This window comes from Acanthochromis polyacanthus, chromosome 4 (genome assembly GCF_021347895.1).
Source record: "Acanthochromis polyacanthus isolate Apoly-LR-REF ecotype Palm Island chromosome 4, KAUST_Apoly_ChrSc, whole genome shotgun sequence".
Lineage (NCBI taxonomy): Eukaryota > Metazoa > Chordata > Actinopteri > Pomacentridae > Acanthochromis > Acanthochromis polyacanthus.
The window spans coordinates 18058155-18085822 of NC_067116.1; the positions used below are offsets into that span (position 1 = coordinate 18058155).

The following is a 27668-nucleotide window of genomic DNA, read 5'->3' on the forward strand; positions in this document are numbered from 1 at the left end:
TACAGGTAGAAAATCTGATCAGTCTCCTCTCTGTCTGTCGTCACTCTGTGATCTCAGAAATGTTTCTCAAGCAGCAAAAACTGAAAAAGAAACACAAACTGCTGCCACAAACCAGGAAATTGGCTCCTTCACAGTGGCTAAGCTAAAAGGCAGCCACAGATGAAACTAAAACACTCTGTGAAACAATAATTAACAATGCTTTAAGATCTGGACTTCGGTGGACAAGAAAAGTGATAGAACAGTGAAACAGTAATAAAACAGAGCAACAGCAGACAAAACAGACCGATCATTCTTAGTTAATCCCACGATGAAAGCATCCTAATTTGAGCACTCCTATTTCTATTGTACATATATTCAGTTATAGTCACCCTCATTAATGAAGAAGCTTAATAATAAATGACAGGTTCTATCCATTCCAAATATCGGTTATCTTGATTACCAATAATTGTTATTGGTATCAACACTGAGAAACCCGTATTGGTTGACTGCACTTGAACTCAGTTGTAAGCCCTTATTTGTAGGAGGCTGGTGCTGGATTGTTGTGAGTTTAAGAGTCTGATGGCTTGGAGGAAGAAGCTATTTCAGATTCTGGCTGTTCTTCTCCTCATGCTGTGAAACCTCTTACCCGAGGGTAGCAGGGAGTACACACTGGTGGGATCTGTATAGATGTTCTTCAAGCTAGACAGAAATGCAGCTACTCTGTCAGTATTCAGAAGCTGTGTGTCTCCCCCTGCTGACTGCTGGATGTGGCTCCAATCCCACTGGGCAAACTGGGGGGGCTGAAGGGCTGAAGGTGTCGTGCTCTGGGGTGAACATCGTGGAAAGTGTTGCCACAGAGAGCCACCAGGCCTCCTGCTGACAGACTTCAGAACCCTGGACCCAAAAACCACTCAACCTGCAACTGCAACCTGAAGCTACAAGTTCACAGCAGTAAATTAACAGCAGGATTGTCTGACAACTGATCAGTTATGATTACATTCATGTACAGTACAAACACACAGACTTCAATGCTGATGCTGTTTTTGTCGTTAGTAGACCATCAGCATTTGAACTGTTGACCCACGCTTTCTTCAAGCAGGTGGCTTTCCTAATCATGACATCTGCTGTACTTGGGAAATTGATAGTTAGTAAAATTAAACAAGCTGCTGCATGTCAGTAAATTAAACATAGTTCTCACATGCTTTTATTTTGGAAGTTAGAGCTGCACGTGAAGAAGCACCGGAAATGGTCATAAAAGAACAGTAAAGATTTAGAAACCATGTACCTTTTTGCTCACTAATAAATGATTGTGATGGCACTGTGAAATCCAAATGATTGACAGTAACGGTACATGATGCTACAGTTCACAAACTATGTCTTAAATCTTCAGCTTGTCATCAGTCAAACAGCAGATAAACCTGCCACATGATAAATCTTAGCATCTTATTTGTTGTCAGATAACAGTTAGCTGTTGGATATTAACATGCAGCAGAAGGAGGTGTAACTATATGAACTTTTATCATCTCCTAAACAGCTGATCCAACATTTTACACCAAATATTACACCAGAAGGGAAACATATGGGATGAAAACAAAAATCTTTTTATGTGCAGCTGTGTCTATCACTGAATATTTCTTACCTTGTTCTCTATATTTTTAGATACTTTGTCCACTGAAAAACAGACACTTGCACTTTATCCAATTTATTATTGTCTGTCGTACATTCCCAGTGAAGGTCTGTGTTATTCTGAGTGTTGAGAAATCTGTAGTAGCTAATTAAAGCAATTACAAGGACTGTCATTGGCAGGAATGAGCCATATAACATTCAGTGTATCACAATCTCTGTACTAATAAAAATGAAGAGTTATCTTGCCTTGAATACAAAAAACGACAGACATTTGATAACTAAAAACTGTCACAACACAATTCAGATATCTGGGTACGTCCTTGGTACGTCGTCACTCTGCTAAGATCTGATAGGCTCTTTCCCCTGTCAGTCAATGTCACCCTTCCTCCCCACTATTTTAGTAACTAGTGGCAACCAAACATTGTCGTTGATAAGTGTGAAGAGAAGTTCAGGGTGCAGTGGTTTGAAGTGACGGTAAAACTTACATATTCCTCTATAAACTGCTATTGTTGCCTTCAAGTAACTGTACGAACGTAGAGCTCTTCTTTTTCATTAACGTTAGCATTTTTAATTGGCTCGGTAATTATGCTAATGTAGCATTAGCCAGATAATGTTAGCTTATGTCGTCTCAATCTGTGTAGCAAAAAAAACCCCAAAAAACCCCAAACGTTAAGTCCGAATAAGAGGTTGTTGTTTCTGTAAACAAACAGCTCAATTAAATGTTGTATATATGGTTGTAAATTAGGTTAACAGCAAGTACATTTTAGGTTTCCATTTATTGTGCTTTATATTGCGCTTTTTCGGAAGTAGATATTGTGTTTTTACTGAAATAATTCTCCAACTGTAGTTTTAATTCACAGATTTATTTTTTCATTCAGAATATGCTGTATGATTGGTGTATAACACAAACTGCATCTACATATTCAGCTGTCCAATAGTATACAGAGTGATAAATGTTAAATCCAAAATTAACTGACGAGCTGCAATACTAAAGCTGCTCACACATGCATTATTCATAATCATAATACATTAGTCATGGGAATTTGGATAATGTTACACTTTGAAAGACAAACAGTTGTGCTTTTAAAATTTCAAATACAGTTTGCTTTTATTGAATCAACATTTTGAATGGTTTAATGTAATATTGTAATATGAATTTTATTTGTACTTAAATGTAGCCATCTTGCAGATATCTGCTTGCATCTGATGCAATTTCATGATAAAATATTTTCAGAAAATGTGTTAGACATTCAAAAATAATGATCCTTTGAATGCTATACCCTTAATTGTACTTATTTGTTGAGGAGTATATTCTGGGTCTGAATTCAACCAACATGCTCTATGAACTGTAATAATCTTAGCAAGTGTAAATGACAGTACTCTGTAAAAATGAGTATTTACGGCTTATGGGAATTTTGTTACACTCTTTTTTTTTACATCACTACTTCTGTTAGCTTGCAAAATGAGTATGCCTTATTCTCCACAAGATGTCGCCACATGCATTGATAAAGACTCAGAGGAAGTGTTGCAAGGCACTCTGTACAACTCTTGTGTTTAGCTTGTGTTTGAATTTGAGCCCCATTGACAGTCGTTACATGGAATAAAAATATGATGACAGAATGTGTATTATGCAGATTTGGTTGAAGAAATGTACCAGTGTTGTTTGCAGAGAATTTGCAACCCGATTTTCTCTCTTTCATTGAAACAATACAAAGAGCAGGAATGGCACCTAAGAGACCAAAAAGTGGAAGGAGCAGTGCAGGGAGTAAAGGCAAAGATAAAGGTGGGTGTTCGAATCCTGTCCTCATGTACGTCAATGAATTCATGTTTGTTTTAGGAAGATCTGTACAGACAGATGTGTAAATAAAATCGTGAACTGACTTTTGACTTCCTTTTCAGGCAAGAAGACTCAGCCGCCTACACCTCAGGATAAGCCTGGTAAGAAAAAAAATTAAATACCTTGCCCATATTTTTTCGGAAAGAAAATAAAAAAATGCGTCATTACTTTAGTATTTATTATTTAGATTAACACATTCACATTTTATTTTAACATCACTTATTTTATCAGTCAGCTTCACTGAAACTGTAAAACTGGTGATTAATATGCAGTTAAATGAAACGCACCTCAAATATCTTAAATTATCTTAACAGGAGTTATGCAAAATTTGACCTGCTATTGAATACAGTTCAATTTTTATTCTTTTAAAGTATTAAATTAATTTTGTATATACTAATACTGATACTTGGGAATTTCACTGGACTGCAGTGTCTTCATTTATTGGCTAGTTTTTTTTAGAAAGTCTACTTTATATACACAATATTCAGGTTTGCTTAAAAGATTATAGTACACGTAATTCAAAGAAAGGTCTTACTTTGAAGTAGTAATATATCACGATTGCTGAAACTAATAATGAAAGATATCTTTGAGGAGAAACCACATGCATTGTTCCAGATCTAGAGTGTACTGTAGCATTGCCCTTGGACATGCTCTCTACTCAGCTGTGGGTCCCCATTGTCAAGGTTTGGTTTACATTCAACATACCAACCCTGAAAACATGCTTTTGATCAAATGCAGGTCACCAGCAGTGTATAGTTTTACTGTAGATTAGGTCATTGTATCTTGTGGGAGTCAAAAATAATGGTTTAAAGATTCCTCCAGTTCAGATTTCCTGTGGTTTGTGCATTTATTTATTAATTGTTATCAATTTTCAGCTGATACACTCAGCAGTATAAGTCCAAGTTGTGAACACATCCTATGTAGGTTTGTTTTTGTTATATATATATATAAATGTAATAATAATAAATGCCTTAAATGTAACCCAAAATTGCATCTTTGCTCTAAAATTGAATAGTTAACCCTGTAGAGACCAACATTTTGTCCCAAAATGGGACAACATGTAAATGTAGGTTTTCCTTTTAACTTCTGAAGGTTGGTTCTGAGGCTGCTTAAGAACATTAGTGATGGGCTGATAAATCCTGAGTGTTCAGCCTTAAATTCTTCATTATTCTCACCAGAGATGGGAAAACACATAGCCAAAATTATGATGTACTGTGGTGTAGTATAAATATCTTACAATGTGCTGTCAAGAAATGCTAGCCTTGGGTGAATTATGCAAGAGGAAAGACAAATTTAAACGATCTTTTTTGGCGCAGCCTACAAGTGCATTTTAATTGCATTCTTGAGGGATATGGAACATTACACATCGCACTCTCTTTGTCTCCCAAGCAAATATTTCCCATGAATACAAATGCCATAGTTGACACATAACTCTGTGAAATGAAGGGTGTGAGTTTCCACTACAATGATTTGGCGTGAGGCCTAAGTGGTGTGAGTGGAAAAGGTTGACACACCCAGCTGGGAAGTGGTTACTTAAGCTGTACTTGAGCATTCCCAGCGTCCCCTCAGCAACCTTGTGGAAAGACTTTGAAGAGAGAGACCACAAGCAGGATGAAAACTATCATTATGTCAGGGCCCTGTTTACAGTAGTGTGCCCTGGATTGAGTCTGGTCTTAGATATGTTGGAGTCTACATAGATTGTTTATTAAGAAAAACTTTGTTGTGGTGATGTGCTGTACTGTGGTTTTATATAGTAACAGTCCTGGCTCGATGTCTGTAACTGCAGTCTATATCCTGAAATGGTGCATTATTGATCTTTCTCTCACATGCCAGAGTAGAAGAACTACATTCCCCCTGAAAGTGGCTAGACTTTGCATGTAGGCTATTCACAAGGGTTGTATTTCATCCTGTGATATTGTAGGGTGGTCCAGCCTCCAGGGAGGGGCAGGTGAAGGATCAGAGGCGTTGTTGTGTGTTTGATCAGAAAAGCAGGGGCAAGAATCTGTGTCACCGTCTTTAGATTAGGTGACTCCTTAATAACTGAGGGCTTACACTCTTAGTTGTGGCATCTGTATAGCCTTAGTCATCACTCTAGTGTCTGTTTTCACCACTGTCTCATCATTTATCTATCAGTCTGTGATCCTTGATCTCCAAACCAACTGCTTATACCGTTTTGCACTGTATTGTTTCTAACCTCCTGGCTTTTCTGTAATTGCATTAAACAGTGTTCCATTGCATTCTGTACAGGGAGAAGATGATGGGAAAATTCTCGTTTAAAATGCAGGAGACAGTTATTTTCACATGGTTCTTGCAAATTTGATTTGAGGAGCATGTCTTATTTAACACATAGATGAAAACGACTGTAGTTTATTTTGTGCAGTCAGGGGCAGAAGGAGAATGCACAGCCAGCAGGAATAGAAAATAGAGAAATTTCAGATTCTTTTGGGTCAGCAAAGTTAATACAGGCTGTGTTTCTGAATATATCCACTACGATGTCCTTACGTGATTGTTTACATTGTTATACTACGGAGCTTCTTGCAGTTAGATTGACTCTTACAGTTTCTTTGCCTGATCAACATCAGTTTGCCTACGTTGCCTGAACATGTGTAATTATTCTCCTGGTAAACCTATTTTTTATAAGTTTCAAAATATCATTAGCCCTGCTGGTTAAATCTGATGCAATGAAATGGAATGACCTTTCACATCTTGTTGCTGAATGTTCTGTCCAGTTACAGATATACTCCAAAGGCAGTTTGTGATTTGGAATCCAATGTCCTTACTGTATTCTCAGACATATGGGGTTTAAATCCAGCTGTTTAAGTTTATAGTTTCCTGTGTATATTCTCTTTCTTCTCTAAATTGATTTTGAACTCTCTCATAAAGGTCACCCAGATGAAATCTTCCCCCTGGTCCTCACATCAGCCACTCAGGAGCTCTTTGGTTGCCGGACTGATGAGGATGTCACAAGGGAGAGCCTGTACAAGCTGCTGAAAAAAGACAACATCATACAGGACATTAAGACAAGAGCCGCAGTGTCCGATTTCAGCCCTGTGAAGCAGATTGTGCTGGTATGGCTGATCCAATGTCGTACAGATCCCTCAGACAATACCTTGAAGACAGTTTGATGATGTACAGATCCAGGTTTGAGGCTGTGGGAACAGACAGAAGTACCAGTTTAACCTAATTTTCCCCCCGTCTGATCCAGACTAAACATATTGTAAAAACCACTATTACTTTATGCATTCATTCCCCCTTCTATTACATCACATTTGTCTAATGAGACCAGAGAGCCCCTCAAGGACCAATACAGACTCATCAGTTATGAGCCATAAGTAATGCCAGCTTTTCTTACACAGCTAAAGCCCATCATCGGCTATAGTCATTCTTGTGTGGTTGCATGTCTTTTTTCATATTTCTAAACCCAACAACATTAGTCATTTTGACTGAAATCTACATCTCACTTCATCATCCACTATCCGGAACACGTTACTGCTGTAGAGAGTTTCTTTATTACAGCCAGAAACAAATCAAATATTCTACTTTCAGTTTAACATTGTCATCAGAATATCTAAGTGTTGTGAATTCCAACTTCTTTTATCTGACAGGACTACCCGGAGGAAGAGATGTTGCTGGTTTTTGACAGGAGCTTCACTTATGGCCAGTGCTTCTACTTAGTTTTGACCCCAGAAGCCAAGGACAGAATATTAAGCGTAAGCAGAGAGACTGTTGATTACGGTAACATGGTTAATTTTTATTTTCAGCAGATTTTGTTCATACTAATACCCTCTCCAGCCTTTGTGTTTGAAATTGGGTGTCATAATGACATTTCCTCGATACATATTTGATTAACATTTTTCCTTTACCATTAACAGAACTGTCAGTAAAAATATTATCCACTATATTAGCGGTAGGCATGTTATTTTAGAACTTACTATCAAACGTATTGGCTGATATTAGGGTTATATATTATTTGCGAGCAGACATGTTTTTAATATGAAATAAAAGACTTCAAAAGGCACTTCATTGTCTTGCAGTAGCAAATCTTATTATTGGGTTTAATCTTCTTAATACTGTGTGTTCTGGTGATTCTGTCTGTGTTCTGCAGCCCCCAGAGCCTGAAACACCAGAAGCGTTTGAGAGTGAAGTCAGTAAAACTCCCCAACCAAAGCTCTGGATATCTCTTGGCAGTGAGCAGGAAATAGATGAAGAATCTGTCACGGAGACCAGAGAAAAGGCACTGCAGTATATCAAAAACACATAAAATCTGTATATTTTAGTCAAATTTGTTTCTCATCTTGTTTCCATTGCACCTCTCTATTCTGTTTCTTTGTCATCATCAGCTGTGCTACAAGTTCTCCAGAGTGCGGAGAAAGTTTGGAGTACCAGTCTGTTTTTCTGACCGCAACACTGCAGCTGCTAAGGATAGCTACCTGGAGTGCGCTTCCTACCAAGACAGCAGATTCAGCATCAAGCAGATGCAGAGGGACTGCGGGACACAGGCTGTTCCTAGGCTGCAGAGCAGCAGTGCTCAGACGCAGTGGTATGCCAGCAAATCAGTACACATAAAACAGATTTGTTCTACAGGGGGTGAAACACTTAGAGGTTTTGCAAGTCTAATGAAAAAAGTTCACCTGTTTTAAATCAGAGAAAATGCAAACTTAAATCCCTGTTAGAAGTTTGTTTTCATGTCATGTTTTCAGCTTTGCATCTACTCATGTATGTATCTGGGACAGATTATATTGTATAATCATACAATAAACACACCTCCATTGCCTATACAACATTTTAATCTATGATTACTGTTTTAATAGGGCCTTCATACTCATAAATGTTTTATGTTGAGTACATGTGTCCTTTTTACAGGCGATTTCAGAAGAATATCTGCACCCAGTACTATCCAAGAGAGTTACATGAGGAGGACATTGACAGCACTGTCCAGGCTGAGAGTCTGACTAATTTATTCAACTCAGTAACCCCCAGGTAAAATGAACTTTTTCACTAATTCATTGTATATTATGTACTTTATCATAGACATTATAGAGGTTGACTCACACATTACTGTATCAGTTATAGGAGATATTATTACCATCATAGAAACATCAGAATATTCACAAAGAATATTGTGAAGGTATTTTACAACTCTTGTAGACACTTACTTTCCCAATCTACTTTATTTTTTGCAGCCATCTGTACTTTAACTGCCTGGGTTGTTTATGACAAAAGCTTTGTGATGCTTACTATTCTCTCGCTCTCCTAGACCTCAGCATATCTAGTTATGTAGTTTTGTGGCCCTCTTTGTCCAGGTAAGAGATAAGATAAGAGAACGTTATGAGTGTTATCAGAAACACTTAATGTAGCTGTAATTACAGAGAGACCCAACTGAGGAAATTAAAAATGATGTGTGTGATTTGCTTCTAAAAATTTGACCAGGGTGTTCATTGTTTTGCAGGGTCTTGCAGGCCCTTCAGCAGGAAGAAATTATGAATGTGTTCTTGGATGACTGCAAGGCTTTGGGGACATTAGCTGAAACTGATGACTGGTCTGGGAAGGTTTCTGAAGATTTGGTGCTCCATTATGCCTTCACCAACCAGAAATACACAAAGGACAAGAAAATCAGCAGTATTAACTGGCACCCTACCATCTTCGGTAAAGTGTCAAGCCTTAAGGAACGGAGCTGTCTGCCAGAAATTTGCTCATGCAAAAATATATACAAGTCTGTACAGCCCTAGCCTGACACTTTAAAACCAGCATTGCCAGTTCTGTTTCAGTTCTCTGTGAAATAAGGAGGTCAGTGTTGGTACCTCTTATGGACTATGCTGGGACTCGGGTGCAGTGTTTAACAGCAGATTATTTTTTTAATCATGTATAATACCATTTGGCTTTAAATATCAAAGAGGATAATATTGAGGGACAATAACTGAAAGAAATATATCTAAAATAGATCTCTCCACACTATCAGTGACAAGTATCAGTATTTCCAGGGAATTAAGAAGAAATTCCTACTTTGCAACGTTTCTGTCATTGCCCAGAACCAGAATCACCGTCCAAACATATGATTAGTGCACATATGCTATAATGCTATGCTTGTAAAGTAGGCTCTAGTGTTGCTCCACCAGTTTCTCAAAAAAATATTTTTTAAGCGTATTCCTGCTGCTGTGCAGTGGTGTGATGTGTTCTTTGATGTGGCAGGTGTGATCGCTGTGGCTTTGACAGACAAAAAGAAGGTGCAGTTGGATGAGTCCTCTGCATCGATCGGCATTGTCTTCTACAGCTTCTCTGACCCCTCTAATCCTCAGGTATGAAAAGTAGATGAGTACTTCATTGAATAAAAAGGAAGCAATACTGGGGGGGAAAAAAAACAACACGATTCTCTCTTTCCCTGACAGCTCACCTAACCTCTGTTTGAGACCCACTTTTATAAGAAATGGCAGACAGGATGTGCGCTTTGCTGTCATTCAAGACGATTATGTGCTGTTGGAAAATTTGAGACACTATTGATTTGACCCAGGCTCTCAATCAATAAAACTGAGCTGCTAAATCACTCAAAAGTAATATGAGTTGCGCATGATGTATAAATTCACCAGTACATGTGCCATGCCCGGATTTCAGTGTTTGCTGGAGTAGTGCTCAAAGTAGCAAAAGGTTCTGTGCAGAGGAGAATATACATGAAATAAATAGTTTGAACAATGTAATCTATTAATGTAGCTTATTATAAGTTTGAGTAAAATTCAGCTTGAGGCAGAACAATGTACGGCTCTATACTGTCATTCTGCCCCTCTGGGGTCTTTTTCTCTTTATGCCTGTTGAAATAGAATCTACTGTATGCACACGGTTTCGTGAATTAAAAGCTGAACCTTGCATGGGGAGTTTAGAATAAATAAACACTTGGGATCGCAAGTACCCAATACATGGAAATTTCAACTTTGAAATGTGATATTTATAGCCTGTGTATGTGTGTTTTTGCAGTTACTGCTGGAGTGCCCATGCGACATTTCTGCCTTTGAGTTCAACCCATCTAATCCAAATATTATCGTTGGCGGCTGCGTGACTGGCCAGGTGTTCATTTTTAGCTCTGTAGCTTTAATTTACTGCCTTTTGGACTTCACTGCTTTCTTTATAAATGCCTCCTTTATATTTCAATATAAAATGGTAAGAGATAAATATAAAAGAAACTTTAGAATCACATATTATTTCCCTCTATCATTTCTGCTCTTATTTTGTTATCAACATTGATCACATAGATTTGGAAGTGTGTTATGTAGAGAGCTAGGCTTCAATGTTAATGTCCACTTACTGATTTTACATTTGTCATGTCTCAGGTTGTGTTATGGGACATTTCTGCTCACATCACATGCTTACAAGGAACTGGCATATTTGTAAGTACCCATATCCTGTCTTTAATGTGTCCAATGCTGCTATCATAATACATGCTATTCTGTGTCTGTGTTGTTATTTTACAGCTCATATTGGCAGTTTTTAAGCTATTGATGTTGTCAGTTTGGTTTATTTAAGTATGTGTCCTTAGTTTACCAAAGCATGCAGCATATTTGCTGTAACGACAGGCTGTAGTCTTCAGTGGTGTTCTATGACAGAGTGAGATATGATGATAAGTTCTCTCCCCATCCTCACTCTTTCATTAGCTGGGAATGCAGTGGCCTAATGGTACTTTTCAAGCCAGCCAGAACTAGCTCCACAGATGTACTAATACCAGGATTAACTCTCCGAGCAAGTTTGCATCACTATATAACCCTGTTGCAAAATAAAAGCGTCCTTTTAGGCTTCATATAAACACCCCATTTAGACTCAAATCATCTCAGTGAATGAAGCCTCTTGACTGAACACTGAACTTTCAAAGAGATTTTCTCTTTTGGCTTAACATCATGGTAAACTAGTATTTTCATGGCAGATCTGACTGAGATAATAATACTTGACAAAAACAGGGTTTAGATTTAAACCCACAACATAGCAAGTACAATGAAACCACTATGGCTTGCTGAGACATTCAGACAGCACATATTAAAGCCATTCTATGCTAGCCTGACCTGAACTGATGTCTTCCACCCGACTGCTGGACTTAAATAGACACATATGCCCCCATCATCCAGCCCGCATTTGCTTTGTGTGTTTTTATTGCCTCTACAGTGGAACAGCTGTCTCCATCCCTCTCCTCACTACTTCTTCCTCTTTTGCTTCCCCTCTCCCACCCTCTGTACCTCCCTCTATTCTCTTTGTCCTTGTTTGCTTTTTATTCCCCAGAGTCAACAGCATCCGCTCACATACACCAGCTGTTACACAAGTCTACATCTACCATCGTAGTTTGTCTCCACATAGAAGATAACACTCAGGCAAATCAGATCACTGCTCTCCCTGCTGTTTGCAGTGTAAACAATGGCAGTTGTATCTGCTAAAAGGCTCTATTTGTATTTTGGTTGCTGTGAAAGCTGTCCTGCACCAGCACCTGTTAACTGGCTTATCAGATAAATGAAGAATTAAATCTTCTGTATAGATTAGTGTTTTGTTCGTTTTCTTCTACGTAACAAATCCAGCTGCAGGTGCAGCGTACGACCAAGCTAGTAGCTACACACGTGGACAAAATTGTTGGTACCCCTCAGTTAAAGAAGGAAAAACCCACAATTCTCACTGAAATCACTTGAAACTCACAAAAGTAACAATAAATAAAATTTATTGAAAATTAAATAATCAAAATCAGCCATCACTTTTGAATTGTTGATTAACATAATTATTTAAAAAAACAAACTAATGAAATAGGGCTGGACAAAAATGATGGTACCCATAACTTAATATTTTGTTGCACAACCTTTTGAGGCAATCACTGCAATTAAACGATTTCTGTATTTGTCAATGAGCGTTCTGCAGCTGTCAACAGGTATTTTGGCCCACTCCTCATGAGCAAACAGCTCCAGTTGTCTCAGGTTTGATGGGTGTCTTCTCCAAATGACATGTTTCAGCTCCTTCCACATATGTTCAATGGGATTCAGATCTGGGCTCATAGAAGGCCACTTTAGAATAGTCCAACGCTTTTCTCTCAGCCATTCTTGGGTGTTTTTGGCTGTGTGTTTTGGATCGTTGTCCTGTTGGAAGACCCATGACCTGCGACTGAGACCAAGCTTTCTGACACTAGGCAGCACATTTCTCTCCAGAATGCCTTGATAGTCTTCAGATTTCATCGTACCTTGCACACTTTCAAGACACCCTGTGCCAGATGCAGCAAAGCAGCCCCAAAACATTACTGAGCCTCCTCCATGTTTCACCGTAGGGACAGTGTTCTTTTCTTCGTATGCTTGGTTTTTGAGTCTATGAACATAGAGTTGATGTGCCTTACCAAAAAGCTCCAGTTTGGTCTCATCTGTCCAAAGGACATTCTCCCAGAAGCTTTGTGGCTTGTCAACACGCATTTTTGCAAATTCCAGTCTCGCTTTTTTATGAGTTTTTTTCAGCAGTGGTGTCCTCCTTGGTCGTCTCCCATGAAGTCCACTTTGGCTCAAACAACGACGAATGGTGCGATCTGACACTGATGTACCTTGGCCTTGGAGTTCACCTTTAATTTCTTTGGAGGTTGCTCTGGGCTCTTTGGATACAATTCCAACGATCCGTCTCTTCAGTTTGTCATCAATTTTCCTCTTGCGGCCACGTCCAGGGAGGTTGGCTACTGTCCCATGGGTCTTGAACTTCTGAATAATATGAGCCACTGTTGTCACAGGAACTTCAAGCTGTTTAGAGATGGTCTTATAGCCTTTACCTTTAAGATGTTTGTCTATAATTTTTTTTCGGATGTCCTGGGACAATTCTCTCCTTCGCTTTCTGTTGTCCATGTTCAGTGTGGTACACACCTTTTCACCAAACAGCAGGGTGACTACTTGTCTCCCTTTAAATAGGCAGACTGACTGATTATGAGTTTGGAAACACCTGTGATGTCAATTAAATGACACACCTGAGTTAATCATGTCACTCTGGTCAAATAGTTTTCAATCTTTTATAGAGGTACCATCATTTTTGTCCAGGCCTGTTTCATTAGTTTGTTTTTTTAAATAATTATGTTAATCAACAATTCAAAAGTGATGGCTGTTTTTGATTATTTAATTTTCAATAAATTTTTATTTATTGTTACTTTTGTGAGTTTCAAGTGATTTCAGTGAGAATTGTGGGTTTTTCCTTCTTTAACTGAGGGGTACCAACAATTTTGTCCACGTGTGTATATGTGCACTCTTAAGTAGCATGCAGCAGTGAGTAGATGTTTAAGATGGCAATCTAACTTTAATAACTTGCCTGTAGTTTGTCATTGTTAAAATCTTTACTTTCATTTAGTATGCCGTAATCTATGTAACTATGACTACGTGTGTGTGTTTGCTTATTCATGCACGCAGGACAGCAGCACCTTCATATAGCGTGACTGAAAAAAATCCTTTTGTATACATTATTTTCAGGTTTAAGGATTAAAGTCACAGTCTATATAGTTTTGTGTATATGGATATTTTTGGATAGCTGTTGAGCTGTATGCAATCTTTGTAATTAGATTGATTTGTCAGAGTGCACTGTACAATACATGCTGTGTCTTTTGTGTCTGCTCTCCCACCAGGACCGTGATGACAATAAGGAGAATAATACTCCAGCCGCATGCTACTGTGCAGTGTCTGCCTTACAAAGCAGTCGCAAAGACCCAATTACTGATGTCCAGTGGCTGCCACAGACATTTGAGGTACAAGGGGCTGAAGGGCAAAGGGGCTGGAGGGAATGAACAGCTGCATGTGTGACTCCAAACAGGCAGAGCACTGATAATTTACAGTTGATTCTTGTTTCATTTCCCACCAGCAGTCTTTCAGCGTACACTAGAACCTTTCGCAAGGTTAATGGTATTTCATTTGACCTCTTGATAAAAGGTGCTTTTGTGTGACTGCATAGCAATGGTTTCAGTCAAGCATTCTTTAATGTTTTCTTGATCACTCGCTTCATATCTAATGTAAACGCTGTGGCACAGTTTAACATACCACAGCCAACAAGAGCAGACTTTAATCATTCCCATGTAAGTCTCAAATTTGATAATAAGACATTAAACACATAAAGGTCATGCAGGTATTGGTATAAGGTTTTGTCTATCTAGATTTGGAACACTGACAGAGTTTTTTTTGTGACTAATGTGTTAATGACTACTTGAAAGTCAACAGGTTTAACAGGATGTAAGACATTTGTGGCCCAGGGTTGTAGTCAAAGGAGTGAAAAGACTATGGTTGTAAGGCTGTGATTATGGGAAACACAATGTTTAGCAGAAAGGCGCATTGAAAGGGAAGGTTAATATGGAACACAATGTTAGAGATAGCAAACACTATGCTTAAAAAAAAGTTACAGTTGGTCATAACTCTAAGGTATGACTAGAAAAGTAACTGCCACAAAATGTTGCCTGATGTATCATAGCCTCAAGACGTTATTGGTCTTTACTGATACCGATACAAACGGTCCTGTTTTTGGTTCATCTTTTCTCCTCTAACAGTGACCTGGCCCGCAAGAAAATCATCGAAAAATGTATTGATCTCACGTGATATTTGCTGTAATGAAAGTATGGTATTTGCTCCGTTACCAGGCATAAACACATCCAATAAGAAGTGTGCACAGAAAAACGAACAGCCATAGAACCATCCATACACAATAAAAAACACTGACTTTACACAAGTTCAATAAATTATTTCAGTCCACAGAACAATTCTGGTTTCCCATTGGTGCCATCCCTCATCTCGATATAGCCTGCTGTAATACATCATTTCAACCGCTTGCACTCATCTGGATAAGTAAAATAAGGCAATCACCAGAGTGCCCACAGGGGAAACATTAACCACCCATATATCTTCAGTAACCCCATTCACTCCTATCAGCACTTTATAATGCTGAGCTTGAAGTTGACATTTGTTGAGTTTGTTACTCTCTCTCTTTGATTAGGTGACCAGGAGGGGTTTACCGATGGAGAACATTTATAAGGTTTCTGTTCAGGTTGTCACTTGCTCCCCTTGCAGGTAGGTCATATACATAAAATGCTCAGTTTAAACGTATAAGGAGCTGTCAGTTTGGGAAATTAAGTGATTTGTGACAGATTTTGACTTGCCTGTCTCTCCACTCTGTCTGCATCCTTTCTGTTATTTTTCCTCCTCACTGTCCAATGTCTGTCTCTCCCATGTGTTTAGTAATTGCTTGTGTTAAAATGTCAGTTGTATTTACTAGACGTAGAAATAAGCTATTATACTAGCAGTGTTGGTGTTTGTATGAGTGTGTGAAAAGATCTGGGACTGTTTTTCTAACCCACAAAGGCACATTTTATGATCTGCTGTACATATACCGATCATAAAAGCCAATATCAATGTTACAAGGGACTGGTGGCCTATTATCCTTATAGCAAATACAGTCTGACTCCCCACCCCCCACCCCCGCTGTTGTTTCCTGTCATGCTGTAATATTTATTAAATGTGTTCATTTCTGAGATTAATATCACTGACTGACTTTATTGCACCTCTGTACATGGATGGAAAAAGCTACACAGATCTTTTAGTAGGGAATACTATTATCACAGTGTGAAAATGCTGTCTTACAAGGAAAGGAGTGAAAGTAGTCGAGGAAAGGTACAATGGTGTAAGTGAAAATCAATACCAAGGGAAAAAAGTAAAAGTGCTAAGCAGAAATACCAATTAAAGAAAATGTCATTATGGGATTATGATTACTTACAGACTAATGTGAAAACCACTTTAATGTTTGGTCACTTCTGTGGATGCAAGACTTATTATAGCTTAAGCTAAATGGATACAATTGTAATTTGTTCATTATATTTTGTATAATTCAGAGTCTGCACAGTAACTTAAACTGTAAACATTTTGTGGAGTACATAGTGCAGAATTCATAAAAAGAATGAATATTTTCCTTGAATTATAGTGAAGTGGAAACAGAAAGCAGCAGAAAATGGAAACAACCCAGTAAATAAGTACCTCAGAATTGTAATGCAAACTATTTATTTTCCCCTACTGAACGATTGCCCCTGTCAGTTATTGTGACACTCAACTAATTTCTGTCATAACATCTCAGTAGATAAATGGCGTCATAAACAACAACAGCATCACACTGGTTGAAACCCACGGTGTAATCTAATTTATCCTCCTCTTGCTGAATGTACTGTGTCAGTTCGGTATTGAAGAGCTGTGCAGTCAGTGAGGGTATTGTCTTTTTTTAACCAGATTACAGGTCCCACCAGACCCAGTGTGTCTCTGTGGTTTACAAGGAATCATAGTATCTCTCACAGAAGCATCTTAGAGAATTCCTATCACATATTCTATAGGCATGCTATGTGTATAAGGCAGTGGACATAGTAAGATGTTGCAGAATTGTTGATATGGCATCTGCAAGAGGGTGATGAAATGTTCTAGGGCATGGTTTCTATATTTGAACATTGAAACTGCTTTTGTGGTGTTTTGTACCCTCTCAGTTAATATACTAGTGATCGTTATTGCTAATGAGAGCTGTATACAAACATTTGTGCATGACTGTAGTCTGGTGAAGAATTCAACTGTGAAAGCTAAAAACAATCAACGAAACTGTGAAGTATTGATATGAGTATAGCAATCTAAGGAGAGGGGTTGTGAAACAATGTTCACTGACTGTCTCATCAGATGTTGGCAGTTATTGCATTTGAAGAAACCACAAATCCACACTGTGTGTCTTTGTCTCCCTTTAAAGCACTGTAATGTTCTGGGATGTGCGAGTGCCACAAATGCTGAACCAGTCACTGTCAGGCAGGCAGCAGAATGTGGATCAGAAGACACCGATTACACCCGACAGCGTCCCTGCAACTTTCAAACACCTGGACCAGACATGGAAACCGCTGCTGAGGGTACGACAGTGTTTGGGGTTTGCAATACAGAACTCACGATTGGTATATAACCATAGCATCTTTTGACTCTAAACTTTAAAACTGAAGCTAAAACTCAAGCAAATCAGGCTCAGTAAATCAACCAGCTTAGTGTTTGTCATAGAAAATGCCATTAATTTTACCTGCAGATTGAACTTTGGACATATTTTAATACAAGTTAGCAAGTTTTGTCATCACCTGTCATGACAAACTAAAATTAGATTATGAAAAAAATGGATTTATGTAGATGTAGATAAACTTAGACATCTTTATGGTAACCAAAGGCTTTCTCCCTCTAACTAAGCAGCCTGACTTACACAAATATTTTCATAGAAAAACATTAAGATTAGCTGTTTCACTCGCCCTCTGGTTCCGGTTTTAACATAACCAATTATGTAATGAAATTACAAATCAAAAAGGAATTTGCAGAACAGGTTTTATTCAGGACTAAATCTTTGAGTTTGGCTGACAGTCTACAGTGGTATTAGCAAAAACCCAATGTGATTATGACATTATTTTTGTATCTATGTGTATATTTGTATGCATTTAAATCTGGCTCAGTTTGTGTTGTGCAAATGCTAACGCACACTCTGATTTGATATAAATATTAAGTGTCTTTTAGTTCTTCAAATGTTAAAACTTGCCTTCTTCTCTGTCATGTGTCAGATTTCCCTGCCAAAGATCGATAATAGTGGGGAATATGCTCCTTTTAAGTTCAGCCTACAACATTACGCCTATAATGGTAACACAGGGACCTCAGGGAACTCAGGTGAGAGATTTACCCTCAAAGCTGCCTTTTTTTTCTTTTTTTTTTTTGGTCTGCTGTACTTTCTTGCATTCTCCTGCAGTCACATGAATGAACGTTGTATAATGACAGTACTTTGCACTGTGAATAGTTTATGGTTTTATTGTTTGATGCTAAGCATACTCTCATTCAGTCCAAATAGATTGTCTAGAAGAGATAGCTTTTTAGTCATTGTCTCTGTTTTACACATTGCAATCTGGATAAAGAAGCTTCGTCTAAAATGTAAAATAGAAAATATTATTAAAAAAGCTGCAGCTATAGAACTCTTTACTTACAGGTGGCGCAAGTTTTAAAATACTTTCCTTGACTCTAGATGGCATCTGGATTTGTAACTTTTTCTTTTTACTCTACCGATACAAACTATATGTTGTATGTGAGATTATTTTCTGAAGCTACAGAGTTCATATATTATCTGGAAAAACTGATGCAAGTGAACAGACCAAACTATAAACACGAAAAAACATCTATCTCAGGCTTGATAGTCATCAGAGCTGTGTGTGCATGATTGCAGCTCCACATTTTGGAGGTTTTGGATTCTTGAATTCTGCTCTGGATGGCTGAGCACAGTGATGAGTGGGGCAGGGTTTATATGGCCCCCAGGTACTCTCCTTCTCTTTCTTTGTCTCCATCTTCTTGTCTCTGGTTTCATAGCACTTTATTAAGTGATACTTCCAAAACAAGGCCCTCATAGTTGCGGAGCATTGGCCTTGCTGACTGTCAGCTCTTTGCAATATGCTGCTCAGGCTCGTTGAGGACCAGAAGATGATCGTGTGTGTCCTGGCTGGTCAAGAAGAGACCTGTCTTTGTCTGCCTGAAGGTCTGTCTCCATAAACACAGCTTTGGTGGCTGGCGGTTATCGAATTAATATGCTCACTAACTGAGGCAATAAATCTGCTGCTTTTTTTTCCCAGCAGCCCTCAGGCAGTCTGTTATTAAGTCTTTAATGAATCCCTGTGTGATTAATACTTTAGTGCTCCATAAGTTGTTTAACTCATATTGATGAAGGTGCTCTTTGCTGTCTGCTTCTGATCTTTTTACGCAACATTTTATTCTATGCCTTCTGTTATTTCCGATGTTGGAATCACTACTTATGGAAGCAACCACTGTAAAGAAAAAAAAATCTCCACTTTGCCCTGTAATAGTGCCACATGTTTTTCCACATTATGTTGAGTTTTGGTGAGCAACCCCTCATGGGGATTAAGTAACAACTGAGCAGCAGTGCAGTGTGGTAAAGGTGAAACAATGTCTGCAGCTGAGCTGTATCATCTGTCTCATATCTTTACACACATCTCAACTGGGGGAAAGTGGATTTAGAGGAGGTGTGATTGAGTAATCTGATCCGACCTTCAAGAGCTAATCTAACAGAGTGGAACTTGATTGGGAGCAGTCTGCTGGTAGGGGGCTGTGAGCGGATAGACCTGCACTGTCCCTGACAGACAGTTGGGCTTTTGTGATAGAAACCGTTCCTACCAGTCCAGCCTGTCTCAGCTCTTCCACCTTTCCCCTCCTGTCCCTGTTTTCTTCAGAGTCCTCACTCCCATCTCTACCTCTTATACCTTTCTTTACCTCTATCCTCATATCCCCTCTTACCCATTCACCTCATCTGTACCCCTCCCCACCTTCCTTCCTTTTGTCTGTCTGTCATCTTGTTCATGGTCAGATTACAGAGCAGACTGTACCAATGCCAATGTTCAGTCTCAGTCACTTATATCCTCATTCAAAAAATAATAATAAAGTAGACATTTTCATTGTTATCTTCATTTAATTTTAAGAAAATGAAGTTTGCCCAGTTCTTGAACATCATTCTTCCCTTTTACAGGTAAACTGTATTTGGTTTAACTGTATGTTTGCGAAATTGTTTGCTAACAAGACTCCAAACAGCTAAAAGTTAGATATGAGACTCCTAACAAGTGCTTTGGGATTTTAAGTAAATGTTATAATACACCTGGAAAAATAGTTTTCTTATGCCCATGAATGTTGAATAAAAATGTATGCATTGAACCTGCGGTGAATTCATCTTTTCTTACTTTCTTCCCCTCATACTGCACTCTCTTAGAAAAAGCTCATGAAAATGATAGCACCGAGGACATCCCAGACTACAGCCAGCTCAGAGCTCCATCAGCCCAAACACTCACAGCTCTGGAAGATGTCAATACCAAGTTCTATTTTGGAACAGAGGTAAACATTTCTGCCAACAAAGTCAGCATCAGGGAATGTTTTACTTCTATACAACACTCAGCTCCTTTAATAAGCTTTATTATGACTAAGTCTGACATCAAACTGTCCTTTTTCACCATTAGGCTTCATTTGCTTTTCAGCCACCATCTTCAGCTCGCATGTCTTTTAGAATCACGACTTTAAATGTACAACAAACTTCACCTTAAAGTTCTGTAATGTGGTTTTGTTTTTGTTTTTTTGCCGGCAGGATGGAGAGATTGTTTACACTGACTGGAAACTGGAGAAAGATGAGTCTGGACGACTGCACAGTGAGTAGTCGGGATTGCATTGATCAAAGTGTATTTAAAGGAGCTTAAACAGTGTATTCTTGAATGTTCTCCAAGAGCTGCTGACAGCATGGACTCATAAAACAATTATGTCCATTTTATTGAAATGATTTTAATAACTGCTATCACGGTAAATCATCTCTTTGGTTTGGCAGCCAGGCTGAATATAATTACCATGATAAATCACTCACCATATTTATAATACGCAGAGGATTAATGTCTCTTTAAATGCATTGTGATTGCTTTGGAAGCAAAATACTGTCAAATATAAAATACATTTGCTCTTCCTGTCCTGTGTCTGTTGCAGGTGCCAAACCTCTGAGCTGTTTTAGAACGCACCAGGGTTTGGTGAACACAATACAGCGATCGCCTTTCTTCAAAGATATTATTTTGACGTCAGGAGGCTGGAACTTTGCCATTTGGAAGGAGGGCTTCATGGTAATTTTAGCTACCACTGTCAGAGAAAGAAAAACACTACAAACGGCAACTTTTACTGTGCATGACTTTTGTATATAATCTGCCTTTATAAAATCAAGAGAATATAGAAAACATTTTTTTTTTGTTTTCAGTGTTGAATACAGGAACTGATTTTTTCAGAATAGCCACATTTAACACTAAAATTAATTTGCTATTTTATTATAATTCAGATATATTCTGACCTAGACAGATGCAGTTAATTCCACTTTGAATTTCTTATGACTGTCAACACCCAGGATGGCCCCATTGTCATGTCACCAAGTTCTGAGCAGCAGTACACTGCGGGATGCTGGTCCCTGTCCCGGCCAGCTGTTTTCTTCATTGGGAAAGAGGATGGCAGTATTGAGGTGTGGAACTTGCTGGAAAGCACCAGTGAACCTGCACACATCCATGCTCACATCACCAGTGCCAAGATTACCTGTGTCAAACCCTGGACTGTGTCTCGTGAGTTCTTGGCTTCTACCGCAATTTATGTGTGGTCCGTTTCAGAAGGGATTGCGCGTTTCAGCTTTCTAGGTTTTGTGTCTCACACCGAAACCACATACTTCCACTACCGTTTAAAAGTTTGGGGCCTCTTAGAAATGTCCTTACTTTTAAAAAGAAAGGATTTTTTTTTAAAAATGCAGATAGCATTAAATGAATCAGAAATCCAGTCTAGACATTGTTAATGCGGTAAATGACTATTCTAGCTTCAAACAGCTGATTTTTAATGGAATATCTACATAGAGGTACAAAGGAACATTTCCAGCAACCATCACTCCTGTGTTCTAATGCTACATTGTGTTAGCTAACGGTGTTGAAAGGCTAACTGATGATTAGAAAAATTATGTTACTAGCAATTATGTTAGCACATGAAAAAAAGTGAGAGTTTTCATGGAAAATATGAAATTGTCTGTGTGACCCCAAACTTTTGAACAGTAGTTTATATGTTCACCCAAAAATACAGTAAATAGAGCTAAGCCTGTGATCTAAATTAAAATTTCTATTTTAGACAAATCGTAAAGTAATATTATGTACAAAATATTTGGTATGTTAGATTGTAATGTTTGTTTTGTACATGGAGGCTGTTTTTGATGACTTTTAGCCACACAGCCATGGCTGTAGTGGTCAGGATTGTCATACTCTCATAGTGGGCAAATGTTGTAATGAGCAAAACTTAAATGAATCAACTCACAATGGGTAATCTGTTTTTCCACTTTCTTCCATTTAACCAAGTCCCGGTTGCATAATTTGAAAGAATCATATTATTATTTTTTAGATATTGCTGGAGGTACAAAAAAAATGTGACGTAATAATTAATGATTCCAGACCATGTTCCCATGTTAGGTTTTTCAGAATACTTTCATATTTTAGCAAGTATGACTGTGATTGGCACAAACAATTTAGCAACACTAACTGTACAAACCTTCATTTTTTTCAACCAACACCTTACAGCACAGAGACTTCATCAGGGTCTTACCAAATTGTCATAAAATGGTACTGGCCTGCATTCTGTCTCATATTAAGGTAGTTTTAAAAGTCTTAAAATGACATCAATGAATTCGGCTGAGACCTAAAAACTCTGCTGTACCTGCTGTAATTTCTTGCCGCTGCTCCTGCTAAGATAAAGCCACTGCCTGCGTCTCTTCCTGTTTTATTTATTTTTCTTAGCCTTGCTGATATGTTCCTTATTTTGGCATTTTTGAGCCATGAAGCACATTTACCGGATTGTTTGTACCTACAGCCAAGCTGCACTTCCTGGCTGTGACTGACGACCTTGGAATGCTCCGTGTTTTCGAAATCCCAAAGACTTTTTACGTTCCCTCCAGGACAGAGGTAAGGCAGTCCAAACATCTCCTCTGTACTCACTTTAAAGGAGACTATGAGCTGCGTCTTTTCACATTATTGCACAAAAACTACTAAAAATAGACCCTTGGTCAAGATTGAGAAACTGTGGTATCTTCAGCATTGCAGCATGACAACAGTAGTTACATTTTAGAGCCAGGTATGCTGCTTTGCCCCAATGCGCACCTTCGTATTGTTTGCTATAACAATGTTTAATTGCTGCCACAGTGTACATCACACTTTAGAACTGCTAACCAGCGTCTGTCTCTTGTGTCTGTGTGTAGAGTTCGAGTGTGATGGCTGAACTGGAGAAAATCAGGCTAAAGAATTTGAAATGGGATGAAATGCAGGTGAAAATGAAAAAGGAGGCAGAGGAGCTAAAGAAGAAAATGGTAAGCTTTGAATTTTAAATCTCAACAGAATTTACTGTAGACTTGTGGGTCAGCCTATTTGAATGTAAAATGGTCCAGCAACATTTAGGCTGGGGATACTGTAGGTGTCCTACAATATTTGCAATTTTCTGAAACTGATGCACTATATTGCCAAAAGTATTCGCTCCTCCATCCAAATAATCAGAATCCGGTGTTCCAATCACTTCAAAGGCCACAGGTGTATAAATTCAAGCACCTAGGCATGCAGACTGCTTTTACAAACATTTGTGAAAGAAAGGGCCACTCTCAGAAGCTCAGTGAATTCCAGATAGGATGCCACCTGTGCAACAAATCCAGCCATGACATTTCCTCGCTCCTAAGTATTCCACAGTCAACTGTCAGCTGTACTAGAAGAAAGTGGAAGTGTGTGGGAACAACAGCAACTCAGCCACCAAGTGGTAGGCCACTTAAAGTGATGGAGCGGGGTCAGAGGATGCTGAGGCGCGTAGTGCCAAGAGGTGGCCAACTTTCTGCAGAGTCATTCGCTACAGACCTTCAAACTTCATGTGGCCTTCAGATTAGCTCAAGAACAGTGCTTCAGCAGAGAGCTTCATGGAATAGGTTTCCATTGCCGAACAGCTGCATCCAAGCCATACATCACCAAGTACATTGCAAAGCGTCAGATGCAGTGGTGTAAAGCACGCCTCCACTGGACTCTAGAGCAGTGGAAACGCATTCTCTGGAGTGACCAATCGCGCTTCTCCATCTGGCAATCTGATGGACGAGTCTGGGTTTGGCGGTTGCCAGGAGAACCATACTTGTCGGATTGCATTGTGCCAAGTGTAAAGTTTGGTGGAGGGGGATTATGGTGTGGGGTTGTTTTTCAGGAGCTGGGCTTGGCCCCTTAGTTCCAGTGAAAGAAACTCTGAATACTTCAGCATACCAAGACATTTTGGACAATTCCATGCTCCCAACTTTGTTGGAACAGTTTGGAGCTGGCCCCTTCCTCTTCCAACACGACTGTGCACCAGTACACAAAGCAAGGTCCATAAAGACATGGATGACAGAGTGTGGTGTGGATGAACTTGACTGGCCTGCACAGAGTCCTGTCCTCAACCCGATAGAACACCTTTGGGATGAATTAGAGCAGAGACTGAGAGCCAGGCCTTCTGGTCCAACATCAGTGTGTGACCTCACAGATGCGCTTCTGGAAAAATGGTAAAAGATTCCCATAAACACACTCCTAAACCTTGTGGACAGCCTTCCCAGAAGAGTTGAAGCTGTTCCAGCTGGGGTGGACCAACGTCATATTGAACCCTATGGATTAGGAATGGGCAGGAATGGGTGGTCAAGTGTGAAGGTGGGAAAATAAGCATTTTTTTTCCTTTTATAACTTTACATTTTTACAGTAAACAATTGGAAAAACGAGTTTCAGACAGTCACTCAAGCCTGGTTTTTAGTTTTTAGTCCTCTACTCCAACAACTTTTCATGCCTTCCAGGAGAGATTGTCCAATAGTGTTTGCCATTATTCCACTATCTAAACAATTACCATTCTTTGCCAAAAAGCTTTTTTTTGTGGCTGTTTAGAAGATCTACAAGCACTTGAGCCTTCAGATGTGGTCAGACAACATGCCATACAAGCTGGTTTGTTGTGCACTTACTGACACATTTACTGCCAGAGAAGTAAGTATGTTTAAGAGGATTGTTGGCTTGAGTTGTCATGCAGACTGGTGTAATCCCCAAACCATCAATATTTGCTGTCAAAGTGGCCTTGCATGAGACCGTCCATTCCTCTGCTACACTCCAACCTCACTGTACGGGTGAACAGTCCTCCAAATGTACAGCCATTCCAAGAGATGCTTATTGACCCAGTTAAAATGTGCATCAGTTCAAAGCTGGAAAAGCTGGAGTAGGTTGTCCCTCTTTCACTGTCTCTGTGTTTCTGTCTCATTCTCTCTGCCCTCATGTTTAATTCATCCAGATGGTTATTTGATCCTGGACACTGGGGATAGTATCGTATTGACAGCCAGTGCCTGCAGTCTGTCTGCTAACTATAGAAGCTACATCTTTTAGTGGCTATTTGTTTCCATCTTAGACTGAATGGCAACTTGGATGCTGAGAACGTTTTGTTTCTGCTCCAGTAATCTCATGTTTGTTTCTGTGTTTGTGGATATTCTCTCCTTCCTCCTCCAAACAGGCTTGAAGTTCCCACACATGGTACTATCTTAATCTGTGCTGCTTGTTGACTTGAATGCACCAACTAAAAATCTAGTTCAAATACATAACAAGAACAAGATATCTTGGGAATTTATTATGACCAGTAATACTGTTTAGAACCTCGGTGGATGGAACAATAAATACACAGAAGTTTAATTAGTATTTGTATGACCTTAGTAGGTTTGCACCTTCCAAAATAAGGAATGGTATCATTTTAATTTTGATCAATAGAATTTTAGAACTATAGTGTTTCTACACTAGGAGATTGTGTAAAGTTTCTGTTTTAGGCCTACAACAAGATGTCATCTGCTTAAAAGAATGTGTCTTGTTTTTATGGTCAATATTTGTATAACTAAATTGAATATTAGTCTAGTAGCAGTTAGAGGTGATATGATTTTTACCGTATAGATGGGGAAACATAAACTCATGTCTCTTGCTTCAAAATGTGCTTGTTTGTGACTGTACTTCTTCTCTGGTTTTGTCAGCAGGAGCCTGACAAACCAGTCAAACTCCAGCATGAGAACAGAGAGGAGAACATGAAGGAGTACAGTCATTACCTGACGCTGGAGGAGAACGTCCTGAAGGGCCTGGGCCTGTGACCAGCTGCTGCAGACACAGGGGATACCTGATATCACACACATGCACAAACAAATTACATTTTATACAAAACAAAGTCTTCTTGTTTTTTATCTATTCATTTTTGTAAATTTGATGGCTTTGCATGTTTTTAAAGTAATTGTTGAGACGTCTCTCACATGAAAATTCCTTTTATTTAATGCCACAGTTTGCATCTGTGCTGCTGTTTTCACATGATTTGTTATAACTTACAGAATGTGTAATATCAATTTTACTGAAATTTGGTCTTTATCATATTTATATGTAAAATATGACAACAGTGAGCAAATGGATTCTGTCATCAACATTCAGAAAGCCCTTGGGTTGGGGCTTGAGGGTCACCTATGGATTATTTTCATGCACTCATGTGAGATCTCGTTACTGGGTAATGCCATCCATTAGTGCCCTCTTCACCACTGCTCCCTGAGGATCCAGTTTGGAATATCTCAAGGATTCAACCTTGACAGAAAGTCATTATATGGCTCTTCAGTGTCAAGGTATTCATGTGATGTTGTTGAAAGACTCTTCAGTTTGTAAATTAATTTTGCATGGCTCTCAGGTGCTTCTGATAAGCATAGTTTTTTTTTTTTAAAGAAGAGAATTTAAAAGAAGCAGACTCAGTGCTAAAGATATTAGTCACCAATTGTAACCTAGGAATGATCTCTCAGAAGGTGAATTGACTTCGGCAACAGATCAAACAGCAGCTTTCTGAATCAGTTGGAAGTGCATATGTATAAGATTGAGTGTATTTTAGCAAGGCAAGCACAGTGGATAAACATTGGATCAAATAGATCAAATGTGTAATATGAAAGGACTCTCAGTGATGTATGAATACTGTGCACTTCTTGCACAGCACCAAACAGTAGAGAGACAAACTATCTGGTGAACATAATGGCACATTAAGCTGCTAAACAGTCAGATAACTCACTCAGGAGTTGGTAGAGACCAAAAGAAAAGCGGAGTGAATATTGTCCAGGAATCACAACTCCAAATGACTGTTACTCTGTAACTGTAATGAAAAAGGTGATAGTATGTCAGTGTTTACTGTCAGTGTGAAAAAATGTTAGTTAAAGGAACTGTAACTTCATGATTGAAACCGTGGCCAGATGTTACCGTTAGATTTGAAGCCGCCTGCGTCACGGGCCCACTGGATGAATCCAGTCATTGTAGAAATAGAATTGCTATCTTATCATTCATTTGTTTGTTTTTGAGTCCGTCACATCACATACCGAAGGCCATATAGAATCATCTGCTGTCCAGCTGCTGTTCAATCACTTATGAGACCGTTTTGGGATTGCAGGAAACTGCACCTGAATGGATGGCCTTGAAACCTTGTCAACAGGAACAGGGGAGCAGTGGAGGACTGTTATCAGACACAAACAGCTCTGCAGCTAAAAACAAGTGTGCTTTGCTCATTAATTTCAGTTGGATTTCTTTTTATCAAAACAATTTTTCCTAAATCAAACTTGCATTGTTCTCAATATTTTGGATATTGCTGTTTCTCTTCAACAT

The 27668-nt window shown here is 38.9% G+C and overlaps 1 protein-coding gene across 3 annotated transcripts; it reads left to right on the forward strand.

The window, feature by feature from the left end:
- Positions 1-2000: 2000 nt before the first annotated feature.
- dnai3 (dynein axonemal intermediate chain 3) lies at positions 2001-27348 on the forward strand. 3 transcript variants are annotated; one of them, XM_022209480.2, is made up of 23 exons: positions 2001-2079; positions 3326-3388; positions 3505-3543; positions 6326-6510; positions 7048-7152; positions 7548-7676; positions 7783-7982; positions 8306-8422; positions 8892-9088; positions 9632-9738; positions 10409-10498; positions 10762-10818; positions 14040-14159; positions 15392-15465; positions 17171-17324; positions 18009-18111; positions 20204-20325; positions 20573-20633; positions 20959-21089; positions 21365-21572; positions 22852-22943; positions 23237-23344; positions 26027-27348. In XM_022209480.2, the coding sequence occupies exons 2-23, from the start codon at positions 3328-3330 to the stop codon at positions 26138-26140; spliced, it is 2574 nt and encodes an 857-aa protein (XP_022065172.2). In that variant the 5' UTR covers positions 2001-2079; positions 3326-3327; the 3' UTR covers positions 26141-27348. The 3 variants fall into 3 exon arrangements, with proteins under 3 accessions (XP_022065172.2, XP_051803637.1, XP_051803636.1); XM_051947677.1 differs by having other exon boundaries at positions 26030-27348; XM_051947676.1 differs by having other exon boundaries at positions 2013-2079; positions 3321-3388.
- Positions 27349-27668: the final 320 nt, after the last annotated feature.